The 20,461-nt window shown below is 40.9% G+C and overlaps 1 protein-coding gene across 1 annotated transcript in view; it reads right to left on the bottom strand.

Annotated features, from left to right (window-relative positions):
• Positions 1–2,774: 2,774 nt before the first annotated feature.
• Positions 2,775–20,461, bottom strand: part of HNF4G (hepatocyte nuclear factor 4 gamma) — a 42,005-nt gene continuing 24,318 nt past the window's right edge. Inside the window, exons 5-10 of the mRNA XM_052788460.1 lie at positions 10,266–10,421; positions 7,960–8,047; positions 5,701–5,853; positions 5,283–5,519; positions 4,672–4,794; positions 2,775–4,281 (exon numbers count right to left, since the gene is read on the bottom strand). Of these exons, the coding sequence (XP_052644420.1) occupies positions 4,163–4,281; positions 4,672–4,794; positions 5,283–5,519; positions 5,701–5,853; positions 7,960–8,047; positions 10,266–10,421 (876 nt within the window). The 3' untranslated portion in view covers positions 2,775–4,162. The remainder of the gene's footprint in view (positions 4,282–4,671; positions 4,795–5,282; positions 5,520–5,700; positions 5,854–7,959; positions 8,048–10,265; positions 10,422–20,461) is intronic.

Genomic DNA, 20,461 nt, shown 5'->3' with positions numbered 1-20,461 from the left:
AAGACTTATGAAAGACTTACTGTAAAATGTGGAGCTAAATACTTGCTTACTGTGTACTTTACCATATGTTACACAAATATTGGAGGTGCACAACTGGAAATAGTCTGTTGGAAAGACATAAAAAAATTTAGTGAGGCAGAAACTGAAAGACGTCCTTGAGGTGAAAACAGAACTGCCAAGTATACAATTATTAACCAAGAATTTTCTTATATTCTGAGAATGTTAAATTTTCTGTCACAGAAGGTTCCTGGAACTCAGCAAATACCTTCACTCACATTCAAAATTCCTTAGTTGGGAGGAATTTTGTACAGTGATTAGAACTGAAAGTTAATACATCCATCTCCCTCTATAAAATATACACTCCTGATTCACCTATTGGACCTGTTTGTAAAGTTGATTTATGGAAATCCTTAAAGAAGAGTCTGTTAGGACTTCATGGCGTTGAAGATGTAGGGGGTTTTCCATGTTTTCTCCATTGTAGGCTGAAAAAACATATCTTCTGTTCCCTAAAATCATAAACTTCTTTCACCCATGTCAGCATTTACAAGTAAAGGGCAGAGAAATTCTTCATCTGGAGCAATCAGCCACAGACACAAGTTCCTCAGAGGGACCTGAAGATCTCCAGCATTCACAAGTGGAGTCTTTTCTTCCTCCCACAGCAGCTTTGCCCTGCAGCTCTGCGCTCCAGAGTAGAGCACATGTGAGCAAAAGCAAACAGCCCAGTTCAATGTGTTACTACCACCACCCAATCAAAAAAACCCCCACCTCTATTCAAAATCTACTCAAAGGAGACATACGACTGAACATACTTTCCAAGGCTGAGGAGATACCGGTTATCTAAAAAAATATATCTTAAAGAGTCTTTCTAAAGTTTTCAAAGTCTTTATCTACAAAATAAATAACTGCTTAGTTGCAACTAAATTAGCCTAAATAACAATGCACTAGAGCAAGGAAAGGGAGTGATTTGTTAAGTTATCCCTGTCCAGAAAATAAAAAAGGCTGTTGAACATATGCTTCATTTTAAACACAGATGGAATTAAGCATGTGCTTCAGTTCTCTTCTGAGTCAGAACTAAAAATTGAAAACCATAGCTATGTAATACTTTGCTATGTTACAGTAGAATCAACTAAAATTTTGCCATCATATTCTTTCATATGATTTCAATATCCTGCTTGAGCAGGGGGCTTGCATAAGATGACCTCCAGAGGTTCCTTCCAACCTCAGCCATTCTGTGATGCTGTGAATACTGTAGAGATGAAAGCATGTTAGTTTTATACTTATTTATAACATAAGCAATATAAAGCACTGTCATTGTTTATATAAATAGTAAGAAAATTACCAAAAGGCAAATGTGTCATTTGGATCATTCATTTTTCTTTATTGAGCTTTGATGAAAAACAGTCCATTTGAAATATTTCCAGCAACCATTTCAATTGCAAATGCTCAACACAAAAACTTGGTATCAGAGTTCAAACATATAAAGTTACATCTCATTATAATTTAATATTTAACAAAGCTAATCATTTCTGATTTTTCATAATTAAGTTTACAAAAATAATGTTACATTTATAAAATAAATCAGCTTTTCCCAATAAATTACAGTGGTGTTCTTATTCAAAAATGTAATATATCATACAAAATAGATAACAACTTTTTGTCAGATAAAATACTAAAGTGTATTTTTCATCCAGTACCTTTTGGCAGTGTGTGAAAACATTTTATTGTACACTTGATATCTAAAGTACCATGTGAAAACTAAACCCATTAAACTATTATGCACATCGCTTATATAAGGCAAGGGTGGCCAACTTGGGGACTACTTTTTATTTCCAGTTAAATGTTTTTAGTCAGACCAATACTGCCATGTTTAGGCAACTGACTTAATTAATCTGAACCAGTAAAGTCATGCAGATCCAACTTGAGCCCAACACTCTTTCTATGACAAGTACACAAAAGTGACCCCCATCAGTCAACTTTTGGGCTGTTCAGTATCTCTCACGCATGCTTTAACTTTGTGTTGCCCCACAAAGTGTTGGTAGCCAACTTGTAAAAATAGGACAGTCTGGATTCCCCTAAAGTTAATGGCAAAACTTCAGTACTTTATTCTGTCATAAAAATTCATACTAAAAGGGAGTTGTAAAAAGAGCAATGCATTGATAAAAAGTAAACAGTAGCCAGCAAAAAGAAAAACACTCTAAAAAGCAAAAGGTCAACATAAAGAGCTACTGTATGCAGACTTACTTTACAAAAGCAACTACTTTAAAATAACATAAAGAAACACAACATTTACCTGGTGGTAAGTGTATTCTCATTAAAGCCTTTTGAATGTTCAGATCAGCTCAGCATTTACTGTGTTACATTTCCTGCCTGCAAAATGTATCTGAAGAATCATACCAGTTTGTTTGAGCAACTTTTAAAAGCCAGAGGTTTAACTACATCATCTTTGGATGCTGTGATTAATGCAGGTGTCTGGTTCAGGATGATCATCACCTTGCCTTGCGGAATTTCTGACTCCACTATGTTTCCTCATTGCAATAGTTCAGCAAACTGCAATATTTTATTCTCTCTGTTTCTCTATTACACAGCTTCTGGGAAGAAAGTCTACTTTAAAGTACTAAAGGAAAATCATTGCTGTCTGGAATAAATAAAATGTGCAAAGTGGTGATTTTCTTATGACGTCAGTATTGTATGAACAACAGATTACTTTATATATCATAATAGATTATTTTCACAAATTGTAACTGAGTATATGCCCAAGTGAGTATATCCCCCTTTGTGCAAATCCACAGAGGGTTCAAATTCAGATGGGTTATTATAGACTCCAGACACAAAACTTAGTGAATGTTGGATCCCTCCAGACTGGAAGGGGAGGAAGAGGAGGAGAAGGGGGCTCGTCACAGTAAATCAATTCATCCCAAGGTTCTGAAAACTCTTAAAAATCCAGAGGACAAGTATTTGGTGTGCTGGCTGTCTTCTGGCTTGAAATACCATGACTCAAACCAGAAACATGTGGAGCTGAACTCAGGCACGTTTGCCGCTTGAGTTAGTAAGCCATACCTCTCCAGACACAGAGCTACTACATAGGTGAAGTTTAGAGTGATTGCTGAAACATGCATTCATCAGCCAGTTAGGCAAATAAATACAATGGCTACATTTACACTGGTAAATCAAACAGTACAAAGTCTACACTCCATCCCTGAGGTCAAGTGGCATGGTCTGGCCATGTTCCTATTTATACTCTCTGTGCCCCTGAAGAGAGGTGGCCATATCCAAAGCACCTGGTGAAAAGTGTCCCTAGACAAGCCTAATTCCCAAAGTGTGCCCAGAAATCATTTGGGAGAGTACTAGTTAGTCCTGACCAAAAAGCATACCAGTCCTTGCTCTAACAATTTAGCAATATAAATGCTAGCACCCATGCCTCGGCACTGTCCAATTGACTGATGTAGACATTACTGTGTGTACAGATTTTTAAAAGTCCTCAAACATATTTGCCCATGGCAGGCCCTCTGATTCATACAAATAGGTAAGCAGGGAGGATTCAACTCTTTTGTTGAAATTTTACTTGAAATACACAGTTCTTTCAAAGCAAGAATTTTTTAAAATGAGTTGGGTATTTCTGTCCATTAAGTATTTTCTCCTTTTTATTTAATGCATGTGCTTTGTTTGGTGGCCTCCTGTTTTACTGTTAATGGAATCTTGGCTTTTGTCTGATTAATCCGTTTTTTCATGTCTACAATTCACAGCTAAACAAGCACTAACCAGTTCCATCACAATGAAAAAATTATATACACATCTAAAACAATAATACTAAGACGACAACTAAACAGGAAATAAAAAATGAATCTGTGCAGTTACAAGATCTAAAAATAATATCAACCTCTATACATATTTGTCAGACTGCAGTGTCCACAGTTACAGTTGTATGCAGCAGTCAGAACAGTGAGTATTACTTTCCAAATCGCAAGGTGTTTTAAGAAACACCCACAGTAGTGGCTGCTGAGGAAATAATTTCCTTTATCATCCTGAGATTTTAAATGTGCAAGTGTCCTACCAATTTATCTAGTGCATAAAAAGGAAGGAAGGAAGGAAGGAAGGAGGGAGGGAGGGAGGGAAGGGGGGAAGAAAGGAAGGACGGACAAGTAAGACAGAGACAGAAACATTATCACAATGGTTTTTGTTTCAAAATAGACTGCTGTGCAATGACTGAAGCCTGATTTGTAGACATTTTGTATTCTTGCCCAGAGCCTTGAGGAGGGGAAGGTAATGGAGTTTCTGGAGTTGCTGAAAAAGAATATAGAAAGAATTATGTATTTTTATATACTGGCCTACTCTATATACACATATACACACTACTGCATTGAAAGGAAGTTGTTACATTTGGCATGCTAGGAAAATAGGATATTTTAGTTATCAGAATTGTTAGTTTATTAAAAATTATGTATGTGAAAAAGATGTATCAGAATGGTGCTGAATTTTTAAAATTATATTAAATTCAGGTCAAAGTCTCTTACTTAACACTGCTTATATACATACATTTTTAATGTACAATTATTTTAATTTAAGAGTGCTGATGAAATAACTCTATAAGCACTGACAGGCTACCATTCTAATTAATATTTTTAAATGTAACAGTGAAAAGTTATGACAGAAGGCTAACTTGCAATTACTTACAAATCTGTTCTGTATGTACGGGAGCAGACATTGAACTTATGAGGATAGTTTGGCCAGTTAATGGATCTTGGGCTAAGTGAGGATGCACTGGGTGATGCAGATGACTGGCATCATTAGAAGTACCTGCAAAAATAGCATAAGCATATATCCATTCAAAAGAGCATGTTGTTGCCAGTGACTTATACTTTGATAATTACATTTCCGCAGAGCAAATATTTTGACTGGCAATTTGAATAATTGCCTCTAGGTATTCATTAAACAATTTAACCAGACTTTAACCATATTAATCACTGTGTTTATTTTCACTGTTTTGACTGCATTAACAGTGGATTTCATGAAATATTTGTAAGGATTCTTGCATCTGACTAGGGGATTGTATGTCTAGATACCAGCAATGACTGAGAAGTTCACAGCACGTTCTGAGGTTGTAGGACTGAGTTAACAAGATGAGCAGCCAAGACAAGAAGGCTTTAGCTAACAATCATACCACCCAAAGCTCAGCCAGTGAGGCCGTGGTCAAAGTGCTTCCTTACATCATGATTCCCTCAACATCGCAGTATGCTAAATTCAACATAATACAACACGGTAAATTTAACAAGTTGTTAACTTACCTCCCAGTAACATTTCCTGAAGCAAGCTGTCAATTTTAACAATTCCAAATAGTTTAACCAATTGTATTTGCTCAATCATTTGCCAAGTGATGCTCTGGAGTGTAGGCAGTAAAAGCAGAAGTTCTCCAAATCTTCCTCGGGAGTCATACTGACGGTCATTAATATAATCCTCTAAACTGATTTGGACTTGGAATCGCATATTCTTAATCTTCATTGGATTACTCAGGCCTTTTGCATCTTAAAAAATGACAAAAACTTGAAGTCAAGGCAGATTATGATTTGGGAGGAGCATCTTACTTTTTTTCATTTTGTTCTTTTCCATCCAGCTAGATAACATGAGCAGATGCTACATTGACAAAAATTACTTTCAAAATAATCACGTGTAAAATAATTCTGAGACATATTTTCAAAAAGGTACCTGGATCAAAAAACACAATCGCTTTCAAGCAAGCGTACTCATTGTCGTCTATTTGAATTTCCTGGAAGGGTCGAACTAATTCATCTAGAATCCGATTTGCCACTCGGCTGATCTCTACTTCAGTACTGTTGCGATGGATTATGTAATTGTTGCCTTAGAGAGAAAGAATACCAACATGTGGGTTCACATAAAGACTTTGATGTAACTTACTAGATGAAGCCTATTTTCAAAAGCACATTTCATTTTGCTTAAATTAATTTTTTTAAAGTAATAACTCTCCTTTGTATCATACAAAACTGTTCTTTGCAAACAAAGTATATGTGCAAAATATAGCTGTCACCCAGTAAATAATCTGTGCATGTAAATATGCCAACATGTACAGTTATTGATTAGTCCACAGCACTGAGGTCCATATTTGAATGCACAAATATGGAGCAAGTAGGCCTTTATCTTTATATAGTAGATAAATATAATGGTAAATTGATCTTAAAATTTCTTCTTCCCCCATTAAAATAATACATCTCAAGCTGAATGATCAGGATTTGTCAACAAAGAAGCCTTCTTCCAGAGGAGACACCAAGAATGCTTCTTTTTCTAACAGATGCTTCTGTTACTCTTAATAAAATTTAGAAGCATCATAAAATTTTCAGTAAAGAATTAATTTTTCCTGCTTTTTTAATTTTAAATTTCCGTTTTGGAGAAGTCTCCATCACGGCATCTTAATTCACCTTCTGTCCAGAAATCATCTAACATAAGTGGTGAGAACACTGGGAAAGCCCCAGAGCTTCCAGAAGCCACCAAGCAGTTTTTGAAAGAAAAGCTGATGATTATATCACAAGAGATCCATGCCAAAATGACTCATAAGCTTTACGGATATCAACCTCCAAGTATCACAAATAAGCCTGGGAGCCTCAAATAGTTTCTTCTTTTGGTATATATGCTGATGCTGGTAATACTGACTATAATTTTCTGCTTATTGTTTTATCATTAGTTTCCTTATTACCCACTAATCCCAATAAAACTGCAAATATTTCCTTTTTATTTATGTTAATTTTGTCAGTAAAACGGTATCTAGATAAAGAACTAGGTTAAGAAAGTAATTTGTATAGTTTTTAACTTGCAAGGATTGCTGGTGAGAGTAATACCTCCAGAACAAGCCCTTCTTGTCCTTTCAATGTTATTATATGTGTAAAAATAAACTCAAGCTGATTTAGAGCTATGAAAAGACAGGCCCAAAGTGGATGGAGAACAAGTAGTGGAAAACCTCTTTGTACCCCACCACCAGTGAAGAAACTAGTTTGAATCCATATTCCGCATAGTCTTGCCTCACGTACAAAATCCTGTGCAAGAAGACCTACACACTTTCTCACAAAACAGCCCAAGTGCTCCACACGTTTAATGAGACTGGTTTTGGCAGGATGCACTTCAGACTCGCAGAGTGCTGTGTCAAACAATGCTGACAAGTACCTCATCACATCACTATACACACAGGCACACATCTCATCACATCACTGCACCTCTCCGTTGTGTGAACGAAGGGAAAACGTGCTTCCACCACGTGACGACATCCCCTTCCCTAACAGCCATGCTCTCTTCATATAACCCAGTGAAGGATCCATTTCAAGTGACCAAGAACGTGCTTGTGCAGGCAAGGCTCCTCACAGTGCCACGGACGCACACCCCTCGCACACAGCAGGGAACAACAGGCATGCTGTTTACGTGATGGCCACGTGGCGACTATCAAGGCAGCAGTGAGAAGGCTCTTGGGAAAGCAAGTTGCAGGGAACAGGCTATCCAATTTTCGAGCCTGTAGGGTTTTCTCTGACTACATCTGAAGGGCTCCTGAGAAAGCTCCAGATAAATGGTTTTCGTGAAGACTGAAATTAGTACCTGGGCCACAGGCTGACTGCTCGTCTTTCAGGCAAAGGTTTTTTATGGGTTTTTTTGTTGTTTTGTTCTCGTTTTTTTATGGGACAAAGGTGCAGAAAGGATGCTAATGTAAGGAGACATTTTGCCAGGAACTCCCTTAAGTTGTGGTTTCTGGTATCCAATCAACCTTTAGCCATATTAACTCACAGGAAACTGTCCATCTGCTTTTGCTGGAACAGGGCACGTGACATTTTATCATTAATAGCTATTTAGCATTCACAGAATGCATTGCTTTGATTGTGCCAGAACAGTTGTCCCACTTAAGTGATTACATGGTTGCTAATGTACTATAACATCTTCATCATTAATTAAAACCCCCCCAATATTTACCCAGAAGTAAAATGTCCTTATATGCCATGGACCGTTTTGCTGCTCCAAGCAACAGGTGTTCCCCAGCATGTGCTCTTAGCAGGGCAACCTCACGAAAAAAACAGCAAACTGATTAGAAGATAAAGCAGTAAGTTCCAATAAGGGCAAAAGAAATGAGGATGCATATTACTGTGAGTGTACTCAGCTATAGATACATGTTTACAACTGTTAAGATTCTAACGTAAAATGTAAAGTGAATGTAAAAACCTTAACACTGTACTAACAGCACACTATAATTAAATCGTCACCCTCTGTCACTTCTAGCATTTGGTCTAGATTTTAAACATACGGCTCGGCAAAATACTTCTCAATAAATACAATACTTGCATTTATTTCTGAGTGCCTATTCCCTTAACAAAGTTTTCTCTGGAATTTTAAGATTACACTAAAGACTCTGGTGGGCTGGAATGAACTGTTACAGTAAATTTGGCACTATCAGTGTTTCATTTTTCTCACCTTGAACTAAACATTTCTGTTGGCTTTTTCCCCAACAAAACCAGATATGCTAAAATATGCACTACTGTCAACAAAGAAGAAACCTGATTCATAACAGTAAGGCACTTAAAAACGTGGTCATTAGTTTGCTCTTTTGTCGCCTGTTTACTTCCCTTTGTTTTTAATGTCTGCTTGAAACTTCAGCATTGGCCTCTATTTTCTCAAGGAACGTCTCTCTTGGCAAGTAATTCTTTTCTTACAAATCCAAGTCAATACTTTATGAGTGATGTAAAGGTACACAGCACCTAGGAATACTTAGTGTCTTAAGACTTTTCAGGTTCTCAGTAGGGTTAACTTACCTGCTCTGGCCTGCTCTATGGTTTGTAAATCAAGCTGATTCCCAGATCAGGAATCATTTGTTCAAAACCCGATGGTTTATTATATAACTAAATGCACAATGCCCCTTAGAAAGAGGCAATCACAAACGCAAAAGGGGCATTTGTTTTAATTCCCAATACCTTTGTCACTACACTTCTAAGGTACTTAAGGTTCTGGAGTATTTCCCAACACGCACTCTTCAAGCACTGCAGGGGTGTTTTCAGCCTATCTTTCTAAGCTGATATATTTTTATTTTTTTAAAATACAGGCAGGAACTTTTTAATGAGGTCTGATCCCTTCTCTTTTCCTTCATGCCATCTTAACAATAAAAACAGCAATATTTTTGCTTGCTTTTGTTGCCCTTGTGTAACCAATCCATTTAAAATTGTCCTTCTTTCACATGAACAGATTTTTAACTTATTCCAGTATGTTGAGTTTGTGCACACATATCATATTCTGTGGGTCTGCAAAGACATCATTAAGCTCCTGTTTTGGGGGATCTCCTCTGACCTGGAACACCTCCATACTCCTAAGGAAGACTATAAGAGGGAATGAGATCAGTTTGAATCTCAAACCCAAGGATGATCTAACCCTCCTTGCAGGATTTTGTTAAAAACTGAGAGCTTGAAGAGGCAAAAAGGAGGAATTACACAATTCTACTTCAAAGAGTCATTTTCAAGCTGAATCACTTTTTGGTGGATTGGGATCAAGAGATCCTGAGCCGTGAATTAACCTCCGGCCCAGGTGACCAGTGAGACAACTGCATACCACAACACGGAGACACTGGTTCTGAGTGTGCCAGCACAACTTACTCTGAAACCCAGTGAGATATTAGGATATATTACAGATATGATGATAGATCAGACCTCTGTCATAAAAACCCTTAAGAATTTTCAAGGTTTGATGCTTTTTTTCCCCCACACTCATTATATACAATAAAGTTTTAGTACATCGTATTATATGAAAGATGATTTGCCATGGACTGATATCAGTATGTTTGGCATGTGTTTGAGATTCTAATGGCTTTTATTTTTTGCAAGTAGAGAAGACCTGCTTCAAATTAAATAACACACTGTCTTAAACCATATTATAATGAAAGGTGAACATAAAATAAATACTTTGCAAGGTCAGAAAAAAGCATGGCTTTTTTTACAAGATTTTTTTCATTTTTGCATGCAGCTTGGTATCTCTGCTTCCAAAAGAATACAGAAAGCACAAAACACTGAAAGACATACTGGGTTGCTGCTTCTTTTTGTTAACGTGCTAGAGCCTTACCAATTTCCTCTGGTTTTTTGTGGTGGTGTTATTTCAAAACTTTAAAAATTTTAAGATGGTGGGTCTAGCACCCAGCTCTATTTGATCAGACAAAAAAATAAGTGTTTACTCATAACATTTAAATATCACACAAATAACAGGACAGTAATTAAAGTTATCTCTTTGGTCTCCTCTTATACCTGGTCATCCAGTGGTAATTCACAGAAGCCTGGAATATATTTAGCCCATTCCACCAGGACCAGAAGTTGTTGCTTCATAGATTCACAGACATCACTAATACCAGCAATTTTCTTAACATTTATGTCAGTGCTAGCACCAGGACTGGAGACTGAGATCTGGCCATAATGAGAGAAAAAATTAACAATGTTAAATTTCATATAATTGCATTTTCACTGGTTAACAACAAATTTAACAAAAAATTGCAGCAATAATCATGCATACTCTTGAGAAATTCCTCTACCAGACGGACCATTAGTCTGCACATAAATTATAAAATTTTATTTCTCATTATTACCAGTGTGTATTAGAGTATGTTAAAAATTATGCTATTCATACCATGATACAATATTTTCTCATTCCAAAATACTATTTTTAAATATATGAGAGCCCTTATCATTTGGAGACATGGGGTTTTTTTAGTCCTTTAAAATGGTTGACATTTACTTCACTTCAGAAAAAAAAAGAGCTCATAGGGGCATGCAGTAACATTAAGGGCAAAGAAAGAGAGAGATAAAGGGGCAGCATGTTCTTCTAGCGAAAAGATAAGTATCATTAACTTTAGAAGGTACAATGGGGGTTTTTTAGCGCCTGGAGGTGAATAGTTTGTAATGATGAAGCAGCAGTATAGGCAGAGGCCTGAGATGTTTCAGAGCAAATGTAAAGGATATGAGTGTGCATTAGACCACCTGCAGTGAACAGTGTTCTGTGAAATAAGAAGAGAGCAGTATCTTTCTGGGCCTGAAGCTGGGGCACTTTCACATAATCACTGAGCCAAATCCTGAAATTCTTAATGACTTTTCAAGGAAAGGAACAAAACCAGGCTTGCTTTTAAGCCAGGCAGGAAAGACAACTTAAGATAAAACCAAGCCTGAGAAGAGAACGTCAGTTTATAGCTGCTATCATACCAGGGAAAAAAAAAAAAGAAGAAGGAAAAAGAAGAGAGAAAAAGAAGAAGAAGAAGAAGAAGAAAGAGAAAAAGAAAAAGAGAAAAAGAAAAAGAAGAAAAAGAAAAAAAGAAAAACGAAAAAGAAAGAAAAAAGAAAAAGAAAACAGAAAAAGAAAAAGAAAAAGAAAAAAGATAAAGAAAAAGAAAAAGAAAAAGAAAAAGAAAAAGAAAAAGGAAAAGGAAAAGGAAAAGGAAAAAAATAAAAAAGAAAAAGAAAAAAGAAAGAGAAAAAGAAAAAGAGAAAAAGAAGAAAAAAAAGAAAAAGAAGAAGAAAAAAGAAAAAGAAGAAAAAGAAAAAGAAGAAAAAGAAAAAAAAAGAAAAAAAAAGAAAAAAAAAGAAAAAGAAAAAGAAAAAAAAAAAGATCCCACCACAACACCACCACCACCCCACCACTGTACAAGGCCTATGAAACTGACTTTCACCTTTCATTTTATTAGAAAGCATACTCAGGAAATTCTGTAGTTTATCTTCCCCACCTCTCCCACTGCCACAAAAAAACCCCAAACATTGTTTACTCTTCCAATACTGTGTACCTACAAATTTCAGGATGGTGGATGCTATTTAGGTTGACTCCTACCAGATTCCCTTCATTCCCAGATCCATGTTAAATCCCCCAGTGGGATCTGTGGTGAAATCCCATTATCCCTGGGTAGTCAAAAGGAGTTACACTTCTGAACTAAAGCTCAGTGCTTCCTACGTAATTCAGTAGTCTAAACCACTGAAAACAGCTTAGATATTAACGGCAGTTAACCAGCTGAACATTAGTTCTCAGAGAAATACAGGATCTAGGCAGGTGATAAAATCCTCAGATACATAATTCAAAGGCTACCATGTAGGAAAAAGGTTAGAGTTGTTGTCTTTTTGTAGACAGAGCATTTGTGAAATCCCTGCTGTAATCATGAGTCCATTTCCGGCATTTCTTCTAGGAAAACAAGTTGAAAATACTGAATATTATTCAGGTGAGAGCTTCCGGAATGATTTAGGCTAGAAAACCTTCAATACAGAAAGAGAGTAAAGAAATTCAAAATATTTCATTTTTTCCAGAATAGTAAGAGGAGTCTTGATCATGATTTGAAAATACCTACAGAAAGAAGAAAGTTCTGATAGCAGGAGGCACTCTGATCTACCAGAAAAAGATACCACCATGCACCAACTAGAAGTTAATTCAAGAAGGTAAAGAACAGGCAGCTCGTTTAACCATTAGACTTACTGACTCATGAACTAAATAGACTGTCCTTCCTTTAATATCTTTTAATCAAAGCTATGCATCTTTATAAATTACACCTTATTGGACAAACTATAGACTCTGTGTTGAAATTACTTGGTGAGCTTCTGCTGGGGATTCATGGGATGACTCCCATGGAGTTCATTATGAACTCCTAGGGTTGCATCTCTTCACAAGGGTAGGAAGCTGTGAACTTTCCTCTTTCTATTTCTCCATTGCTTTAACCTGCTTCTCATTTCTAGGGTGCAACACGGGAGTCGCTGACTTCATAGAATCATAGACTAGCCCAGGTTGAAAGGGACCTCGAAAGATCATCTCATCCAACCTTTTGTGGGAAAGGGAACCTAGATAAGATTATCTAGTACCCTGTCCAATCGCATCTTGAAAACCTCCAGTGATGGGGACTCCACCATGTCCCTGGGAAGGTTGTTCCAGTGATTGATTGTTCTCACTGTAAAAAATCACTTTCTTATATTGAGATGAAACCTCTCCCAGTGCAACTTGTACCCATCAATGACTTGACAAACATGACAATATAGCACTATATCCCTGTTGTCCTGAGAACCATCAGAGACACGTCTTTATTCCTGTCGTGGTTTCAGCCCATCCGGTAACAAAGGACCACGCAGCCGCTCGCTCACTCCTCCCGCCCCCCTCCGGTGGGACAGGGAGGAGACGGAGGAGAGAAAAGAAAAAAAACAAAACGGAACCTCGAGGGTTGAGATAAGGGCAGTTTACTGGGACAACACACAAAAAAAGAGAAGTTACAACAACAACAACGGTACTAATGGAAGAATATACAAAAAGAGCGATGCACAGTGCAACTGCTCACCACCCAGAACCCAACGCTCTGCCACTTCCCCCACCGAAAGTCGAGAGAGCTCCCCCCAGCCCGCTCCCCATTTATATACTGAGCATGATCTCACATGGTATGGAATAGCTCCTTGCCAGTTCAGGTCAGCTGCCCCGGCTATGCCCCCCCACCTCCCAGGTTCCTGTGAAAATTAACTCTATCCCAGCTGAACCCAGGACATTATCCACCCCTTATTCTATACCATCTACATCATGCCCAGATCTTACATTTTCCAATCAACCACTACCACTTTCCTTGTCATATATATATATATTTATATGGACACCCCACCCACACACACACACACAAATAGTATTCCCTTAGTCAATGGGCTATCCCTCTAATGTGTCCATCAATTTTATTTAGTCCATGACTTTGGGGCTCCATCTGTTGTAACAGTTTTTCAGGATAAGAAAGATGGTGTGAGGTGTTAGGTTGTTGTATGCTGCCTCTGGAACTTGTGGCTGGTACATTTGGTGCAACCCACAACCTTGGCCTGCAGGTCGAAGAGGTTGATCTTGAGGAAATTGCTGGGCTCCAGTTCAAGTTCTATTACTGTTGTACTTGGCTCAGTTTCAAAGTCCATCCTTCAGTCATTTGGGTAATTCTTACAGTAATACCCTTGATATGGCATATAGACACTACAGATACAATGACATACATTGGCAGGTTATTTAGCAGTTAAATATCATACAGCCTAGTTTACTGGCTATTCTCTCCCAAAATCAAATCTCCCTGAGGTACACATCGAACTTCCCCATCCTTCTGCATCACCCACCAGGTGTACCCAGGTCCCTGAGCAAAAACAACCCCTTGGATGGGTTTGTCTCTGCTTGAGGGAGGACTAACCCAGACTGTCTTTCCTAATATACTCCTCATGCGCACTACAGGGACTTTATCCCCTTCTACAGTATGTGGAAGTCTTGGTTGGCGGGGCCAGCCCGATTGGTGGATCCTCTAGTATTAACTAACCAGGTGGCTTTGTTAAATGTGTATCCCAATGTTTGAAAGTTCCACCCCCCATTGCTCTCAATGTAGTTTTCAGCAGTCCATTGTATCATTCGATTTTTCCAGAGGCCGGTGCGTGATAAGGGATGTGATATACCCACTCAATGCCATGTTCTTTGGCCCAGGTGTCTATGAGGTTGTTTCGGAAGTGAGTCCCGTTGTCCGACTCGATTCTTTCTGGGGTGCCGTGTTGCCATAAAACTTTCTCTTCAAGGCCCAGGATAGCGTTCTGGGCAGTGGAGTGGGACACAGGATATGTTTCCAGCCATCCAGTGGTTGCTTCCACCATTGTAAGCACATGGCACTTCCTTGGCGGGTTTGTGGGAGTGTAATATAGTCAATCTGCCAGGCCTCCCACTGTTTATATTTCAGCTATCGCCCTCCATGCGACAGGGGTTTTAGCCGCTTGGCTTGCTTAATTGCAGCACGTTTCACATTCATGGATAACCTGTGCGATAGTGTCCATGGGCAAGTCCACCCCTCGATCACGAGCCCATCTATATGTTGCATCTCTTCCCTGAGGGCCCGAGGTATCATGGGCCCACCGAGCCATAAATACCTCACCCCTATGTTGCCAGTCCAGGTCCACCTGAGCCACTTCAATCTTGGCAGCCTGATCTGCCTGCTGGTTGTTTTGATGTTCTTCAGTGGCCCAACGCTTGGGTACATGAGCATCTACGTGACGTACTTTTACCACTAGCTTCTCTAGCTGAACAGCAATATCTTGCTACAGTGCGGCAGCCCAGATGGGTTTACCTCTGCGCTGCCAGTTGCTCTGCTTCCATTGCTGTAGCCACCCCCACAGGGCATTTGCCACCATCCATGACTCAGTATAGAGATAGAGCAGTGGCCACTTCTCTCTTTCAGCAATGTCTAACGCTAGCTGGATGGCTTTCACTTCTGCAAACTGACTCGATTCACCTTCTCCTTCAGCAGTTTCTGCAACTTGTCATGTAGGACTCCATACAGCAGCCTTCCACCTCCGATGTTTTCCCACAATGCAACAGGACCCGTCAGTGAACAGGGCATATTGCCTCTCATTTTTCTGGCAGTTTATTATACAGCGGGGCCTCTTCAGCCCGTGTCACCTCCTCCTCTGGCGACATTCCAAAATCTTTGCCTTCTGGCCAGTCCATGATCACTTCCACTATTCCTGGGCGACTGGGGTTTCCTATGCGAGCTCGTTGCGTGATCAGTGTGGCCCACTTACTCCACGTGGCATCAGTCGCATGATGTGTAGAGGAGACCCTCCCTTTGAACATCCAGCCCAGCACTGGCAGTCGGGGTGCTAATAGGAGCTGTGTTTCAGTACCAACCACTTCTGAGGCAGCTCAAACTCCTTCATATGCTGCCAATATCTCTTTTTCAGTTGGAGTATAGCAAGCCTCGGATCCTCTGTATCCCCGACTCCAAAACCCCAGGGGTCGGCCTCGGGTCTCCCCAGGTGCTTTCTGCCAGAGGCTCCAGGTAGGGCCATTCTCCCCAGCTGCAGTGTAGAGCACATTTTTAACATCTTGTCCTGCCCGGACTGGCCCAAGAGCTACTGCATGAACAATCTCCTGCTTAATTTGTTCAAAGGCCTGTCGTTGCTCAGGGCCCCATTTAAAATCATTCTTCTTCCGGGTAACTTGGTAGAGAGGACTTACAATTTGTCTGTAATTTGGAATATGCATTCTCCAAAAGCCCACAACACCTAAGAAAGCCTGTGTTTCCTTTTTATTAGTCGGTGGGGACATAGCTGCTATTTTGTTGATGACATCCATAGGGATCTGACGACGCCTGTCTTGCCATTTTACTCCTAAGAACTGGATCTCCTGTGCAGGTCCCTTGACCTTACTTTCTTTTATGGCAAAACCAGCCTTCAAAAGGGTTTGGATTATTTTCTTCCCTTTCTCAAAAACTTCTTCTGCTGTGTTGCCCCATACGATGATGTCATCAATGTACTGCAGGTGCTCCGGAGCTTCACCTTTTTCCAGTGCAGCCTGGATCAGTCCATGGCAAATAGTGGGGCTGTGTTTCCACCCCTGGGGCAGTCAATTCCAGGTGTACTGGACGCCCCTCCAAGTGAAAGCAAACTGTGGCCTGCACTCCGCTGCCAAAGGAATGCAGAAAAATGCATTAGCAAAGTCAATTGTGGCATACCACTTAGCTGCCTTTGATTCCAGTTCATATTGAAGCTCTAACATACCTGGCACTGCAGCGCTCAGCGGTGGCGTGACTTCATTCAGCCCACGATAATCTACTGTTAGTCTCCATTCCCCATTAGATTTCCGCACGGGCCATATGGGACTATTAAAGGGTGAGTGAGTCTTGCTGATCACTCCTTGGCTCTCCAATTGGCAAATCAGCTTATGGATGGGGATCAGAGAGTCTCGGTTGGTGCAATATTGCCGCCGGTGCACTGTCGTGGTAGAAATTGGCACGTGTTGTTCTTCAACCTTCAGCAACCCCACAACCGAGGGGTCTTGAGAGAGACCAGGCAGGGTAGACAGCTGTTCAATCTCCTCCGTCTCCAATGCAGCTATACCAAAGGCCCAACGGTACCCTTTTGGGTCCTTGAAATACCCCCTCCTGAGATAATCTATACCAAGGATGCACGGGGCCTCTGGGCCAGTTGCAATGGGGTGTTTATGCCACTCATTCCCGGTTAGACTCATTTCAGCTTCCAATACGGTTAGCTCTTGGGATCCCCCTGTCACACCAGAGATACAGATGAGTTCCGCCCCTTTATAACTTGATGGCATTAGGGTGCATTGTGCACCAGTGTCTACTAGAGACTTATATTCCTGTGGGTCGGACGTGCCAGGCCATTGAATCCACACTGTCCAGTAGACTCAGTTGTCCCTCTCCTCCACCTGGCTGGAGGCAGGGCCCCTCTAATCCTGGTTAGAATATCCGTCACTCACTTTTCGCACACGTGAATCAGAAGTCCCTTGAAGAGGATCAGAAATGGGATCAGCCCATCTGCTGCGTCTGGGGGACTGCTCACGGGAAACTGGAGCAGCAGTTTTCCAAGAAGAATCCTCTTTTCTGGTTGCTTTTTCTCGCAACTCCCGTACCCGTGCATCCAGGACTGAAGTAGGTTTTCCATCCCACTTCCTCACGTTGTCTCCATGGTCACGCAAGTAAAACCACAGGTTAGCCCGTCGTGTGTACTTTCTCCCTCCTCTCTCTTGGGCAGAGGAATGCTTACTCCCAATAGCTGCGATGCGGGCCTGTACAGGTGGGGAGGAGGACATATCCACTTTGAATTGCTGGAACTCTCGGGACAATTCCTCTACAGCCAAGACACAGGCCCATAGGGAGGAAGAGAGACTTCCTTCGTATTGCCGGAGTTGGACAGCCAATTCATCCACCGTTTGTCCATAGCCTTCCTTCCAGGACATTACTGCCAATGAGTTGGCATAGGTTGGTGGTGCACTTTGTAGAAACTTCCGCCACATCGGTTGTGTGCATTGGACTTCATCTGGATCTGTGGGTGACTGCGCATTTTCTGGATCATTATAAATCACCTCCAGCACGGCTAATTCCCTCAGGTACTGGATACCTCTCTCCATGGTGGTCCACTTGCCTTGGTGACATGTAACTTCATCCTTGAAGGGGTATCTTTACACCTAACAGAAGTCGCCTCCAGAGGCTGAGGACTTGTGTTTTTCTCCCAATCGCCTTGTCGATGCCCCCTTCCCTAGACAGAGATCCCAACTGCTTGGCTTCCTTATCCTCTAATTCCACACTACTAGCCCCATTATCCCAGCATCAGAGCAGCCAGGTAACAATGTGCTCACCTGGGTGGCGGCTAAAATCTTTTTGCATGTCATGCAACTCACTCAGGGATAGAGATCGGGTAATTATTTCAGGTTCTGTCTCTTCCTCCTGTTCTCGCGATGACCCTGGTTCATCTTCATCTCTCACTAAGCGAACTGATTTCTTTGTGTGTTTCTTTTTCTGTACAGGGGCGACTGATACTGGCACAGGTTGGTTCTCTGGTTTAGCTGCAGTATCTGTCACCGGGGTTGGGGTAGCCACGCTGCCTGTTGCTGGGGTAGGGGTAGCCATGGTGCCTGTTGTCGAGGTAGGGGTAGCCATGGTGCCTGTTGCCCTGTTTTCCATCTTTTTCCCCTTTTCCCCCTGAGGGTGCTGCCTAATATCAAGCAGTGTTTGGTAGATACTGGCCAGGGCCCAGCACAGTGCAGTGAGTTGTGCGTCTCTGGAATAGCCACAGCATTTTCCTTTCAAATATTCTACCACTTCATAAGGGTTCTGTAGTTGTTCGGGAGTGAACTTCCAAGCCACTGGAGGTGAGAAGTTCTCTAGATACCTGCCCATATCCTCCCACATGCCGTGCCACCCATGAATAGCCAGCTTTGGGGCAGATCTCTGGGTGGTACTCTTAAAGAGCCTTTTTGTAGCCCTAAACAAGACCTGAAACATATTCAGGAGGCATAGCACTAACAGCACACTGGCTTGCGCATCCCAAGGATATTCAAAATTCTTAAAAGCTGTTGTAATTAGTGGGAATGAGAGAAGGGAGGTGAATGGACGGGGGGAAGTATCCCCCCCTGACTTCCCCATGGATTGGGTGTAATTACCAATAAAATCCGATAGAAGGTGCCTGAAGTATGGAAATGATAACACCCTCATACAGATACCAGCTTAACCTCATGACCAGTGACGTAATCATTTCACAAGTCGACATTGCCCAGTACAGCAAAATGATAATCCCAATCACTCTTCCCAGAGAAACGTAACTACAGGCAAAACATAGAGCATATAACAACTTACAAAACGCCACCATGTAAACAAATGAACCAACATTGTGACTAACATCTATTTATCTAATATAAGAAATGCATATGACAAATTTGTTTCAACACGCTCTGGCCAGATCTGTCGTTATCTCAACCCTTCGTGCCCCACGTTGGGCACCAAAAAGGACTGTCGTGGTTTCAGCCCAGCCGGTAACAAAGGACCACGCAGCCGCTCGCTCACTCCTCCCGCCCCCCTCCGGTGGGATAGGGAGGAGACAGAGGAGAGAAAAGAAAAAAAACAAAACGGAACCTCGAGGGTTGAGATAAGGGCAGTTTACTGGGACAACACACAAAAAAAGAGAAGTTACAACAACAACAACGGTACTAATGGAAGAATATACAAAAAGAGCGATGCACAGTGCAACTGCTCACCACCCGGAACCCAACGCTCTGCCACTTCCCCCACCGAAAGTCGAGAGAGCTCCCCCCAGCCCACTCCCCATTTATATACTGAGCATGATCTCACATGGTATGGAATAGCTCCTTGGCCAGTTCAGGTCAGCTGCCCCGGCTATGCCCCCCCCACCTCCCAGGTTCTTGTAAAAATTAACTCTATCCCAGCTGAACCCAGGACAACTCCTATGAGAGTCCAGCATGCCCCTTTCATTTTTACATAATCCTGAAAGCCTCTCCTGTGTCTGCAGGACAAAAACTGTACTTGGATAATTTCCCCCTGTAAGGGATCTTCAGGGAAAAATAATTCATTTTCCCTATTATAGTATGAAAATTTTAAAAGGGATGAATGACACCTTCTTCCTCATTTCACAGCTGAAGGACTTGGCCAATGATTTGTGACACTGCCACCTCCTCCAAGTATCTCCCCAGGACTGAACTCATCTTACAGACCCATTCGATTGAGGGAGAAACAAGGACTTTTAGAGACTTTACTTTTCCATCATGTTTATGTGACCTCTTGGTCTTTGAGACCAAGAGTGTATCTTCATATAGGCTTGGCATAGTGGGAGCAGTTCTCTCCTACTACAACATACCAAATAATAAGTAGAATACATTTGTGTGTATACACAAGGTGATGTTTTAGGCCAGGAACCTACCATCTGAAAAGAACTTTGTGGCAGGAAAGGCTGAGGATGTGATTCTGTTTAAGACAGCTCTTATTCCTGAATTGCATATGCCAGTTGGAAATGATTAAGGGAGTAACACAAAAAAAGCACAATAAGCAAGTTCAAAGAATTACTAAGGAGGTAAAAACAGGTATATTTTTCATACTGTATAGGTATGAAAGGTAGGAAAGTCCATTATGTTCATCTAGTCTGCACAGACATGCAATATGTGCCAAAGACTATCACCCAGTAAT

This window comes from Harpia harpyja, chromosome 5 (genome assembly GCF_026419915.1).
Source record: "Harpia harpyja isolate bHarHar1 chromosome 5, bHarHar1 primary haplotype, whole genome shotgun sequence".
NCBI lineage: Eukaryota > Metazoa > Chordata > Aves > Accipitriformes > Accipitridae > Harpia > Harpia harpyja.
Note: the sequence above shows the minus strand (reverse complement) of the source record. Positions and strands in the feature narration are given on the sequence as shown.